The sequence below is a fragment of the Homalodisca vitripennis genome, chromosome 4 (genome assembly GCF_021130785.1).
Source record: "Homalodisca vitripennis isolate AUS2020 chromosome 4, UT_GWSS_2.1, whole genome shotgun sequence".
Taxonomy (NCBI): domain Eukaryota; kingdom Metazoa; phylum Arthropoda; class Insecta; order Hemiptera; family Cicadellidae; genus Homalodisca; species Homalodisca vitripennis.
This window is the reverse complement of record NC_060210.1, coordinates 87,015,114-87,017,428: the sequence shown is the minus strand read 5'-3', so window position 1 is coordinate 87,017,428 and position 2,315 is coordinate 87,015,114. Positions and strand designations below refer to the sequence as shown.

Here is a 2,315-nt window from a genome sequence, read left to right as displayed (position 1 = left end):
ATGACCAACAAATCTACGGTCAACTATTGCGAGATGTGTCCAGGATGTTAACTCACAGTGTAGTATTTATACTGGGTAGAGTCTGAGAGTACTCAGACACTCAACAACTACAACATGGTCTGTTTGGTGAGTACTGATAAGCATTAAAACAAAATTTCATTTATCAACTAATAGACATTTTTGTACATTTCGAGTTAAATGCTAAATAATAGTCTGTATGATTCAAGCATTTTAGCCAGTAAATGGAATGTTTAAATTGTAAACAAAGTTAAGCCGTATTTACGTTTTATTTTAACTTTATGTTTATAAAAATAAAACATATGGTGGACGAATGTTATTTTAAGAATTATGTATACCAAGCTATGAAATAACAAGAAACCATCGTTATATCACATTATTATTTTGCTGGTTTTTCCTAAAAACGAGAGAAAATAAAATTAGTCAAAACTATTTTGTATTTTTAAGATCTCGATGCAAAGTCTTTGCTGTTGATTACCATACCGTCATATTACCAAGATGATTGTAATGTATAAGATCACACTCACGAAAATATTTATTTAAAAGCGGATTATTTAAAAATAAGTATAAAATGGGCTTAAAAAATATTATGGCAATGAAATATGAATCAAAAATATGTATTACAAACAGTAGAAAGCTGAAATACAAGGCGTGAGATTGTCTTTGTTATATAGATTCTTTTAGAAATAAATATTTACCATCAATACATTGCGTTTATAGCCCAATATGGATCAATTACAGTAGTTTGCTCAGTTCATTGTTCGTTTCGTCAAGACAAAACAGTCTTACAAAGAATGCTTGTAAGACTTTTCTATTACACTTATTTTTATTTCGAACTGTTGATATAATAGATTAACTTATGTACTATATAATTATAATAATATTAAACATTCTAAATATTTAATATTATTATATTTACAAAAAACCTTCATTTATTTTTTAAAATATTTATGCAAACTTTTGCTAACAATTTTCTATGAATATATTGTGAAATAAGGCATTACAAGCAAGAAATATGCATTTTCAGGCAATTGTCATAGTGGCCACTGTCTCCGCTGAGGTGGTATTTGGCAGCCCCAACCACTACCACGGCCCTACAGCTAACCCACACATTCTGCACAACGGATATCTGGCAGATACCCATGAGGTAGCAGCGGCTAAGAGCGACCATCTTGCTGCTCTGGCTGCGCAGTCTCACGGTCATGGGTATGGAGGGAGTCATGAACACAATCAAGATGGAGGATACATCGGTGATGATGAACACTCCAGCTCTCATGGAGACTTGAGGTACCACGGTCCCACCGCCATACCACACGTCCTGCATAACGGACACATCGCAGACACTCATGAGGTAGCAGCTGCCAAGGCCGAGCATTTCGCCGCTGTTTCGAAGGCCAAGGCTCATGCAGGATATGGAAAAGACTACACGGGACAATATGGCGATAATTCAGGAGCGTACCATGGATACTTGAACCATGTCACTCCTTACCACGGACCTCTCGCCAAGCCTGTCGTACTCAAGTCTGGATACCTGGCAGACACTCGCGAGGTCGCAGCTGCTAAGCAACATCATATTCATCTGTTACATTCTAGTCATTCTAGTTAAAATGGTCTTGGTGTGTGCAATGATTTAATTTTATGTCAATAAAATAATCTGTATATACGTGGAGATACCAGTTTTTGGTTTTTCTTTTGTAGTCTTCTAAACTTATGAGTAAAACATTATCTGGATTTGTTACCATTATTTATAACCAGAAAGTTAAAAGGTTTTGTATGCAAAAAAAATGTTTGTTGTCCAAAAGTCTATAAATACAATTATTGCATCTAAAACAATTTAATGCGTTAAACCACTGTGACATTTTTATTCAAAAAGGGAATTGAAAAAATATTTATTACGATAAAGATAGGTATATTTAATTTGTAAGCATTAATCCTTATCAAATAAAAGTGAAAATGCTTTTGTTTGTTTGTTTTCTTTTCACGAAAACTATTTAAGGTCTCATGGTTACTGGAATGAATATATGTCTATTCTTATTTCAAAAATCTGTCTGGGCTATGCCCCACTGGTCTCTAAAGCAGCAAAAAATCCCATCCTGGTCTCTATAGTTGTGTAATATGAAAGAGCCTGTTAAATGTAATCATTCTGTGTAAACAGTATTTATGACAGTACGACCAGATATTTAATTAATTTAACCAGTATTTTCCAAAGTGACAAAACATTTCATTTCAACATTGTGGCAACAAGGCAAATCAATTAATATATTTTTGATTTTACTTTTAAATTGGGAATATATGTA

The 2,315-nt window shown here is 33.5% G+C and overlaps 1 protein-coding gene across 1 annotated transcript; it reads left to right on the top strand.

Annotated features, from left to right (window-relative positions):
* Positions 1–1,033: 1,033 nt before the first annotated feature.
* LOC124361108 lies at positions 1,034–1,624 on the top strand. The gene has a single exon (XM_046815144.1). It carries the CDS (start codon positions 1,034–1,036, stop codon positions 1,622–1,624), a length of 591 nt encoding a protein of 196 aa, XP_046671100.1.
* The last annotated feature ends 691 nt before the right edge of the window (positions 1,625–2,315 follow it).

Excerpts from the sequence above, each read along its gene's own strand:
- LOC124361108 (XM_046815144.1), top strand. The coding sequence starts at position 1,034 with ATGCATTTTCAGGCAATTGTCATAGTGGCCACTGTCTCCGCTGAGGTG.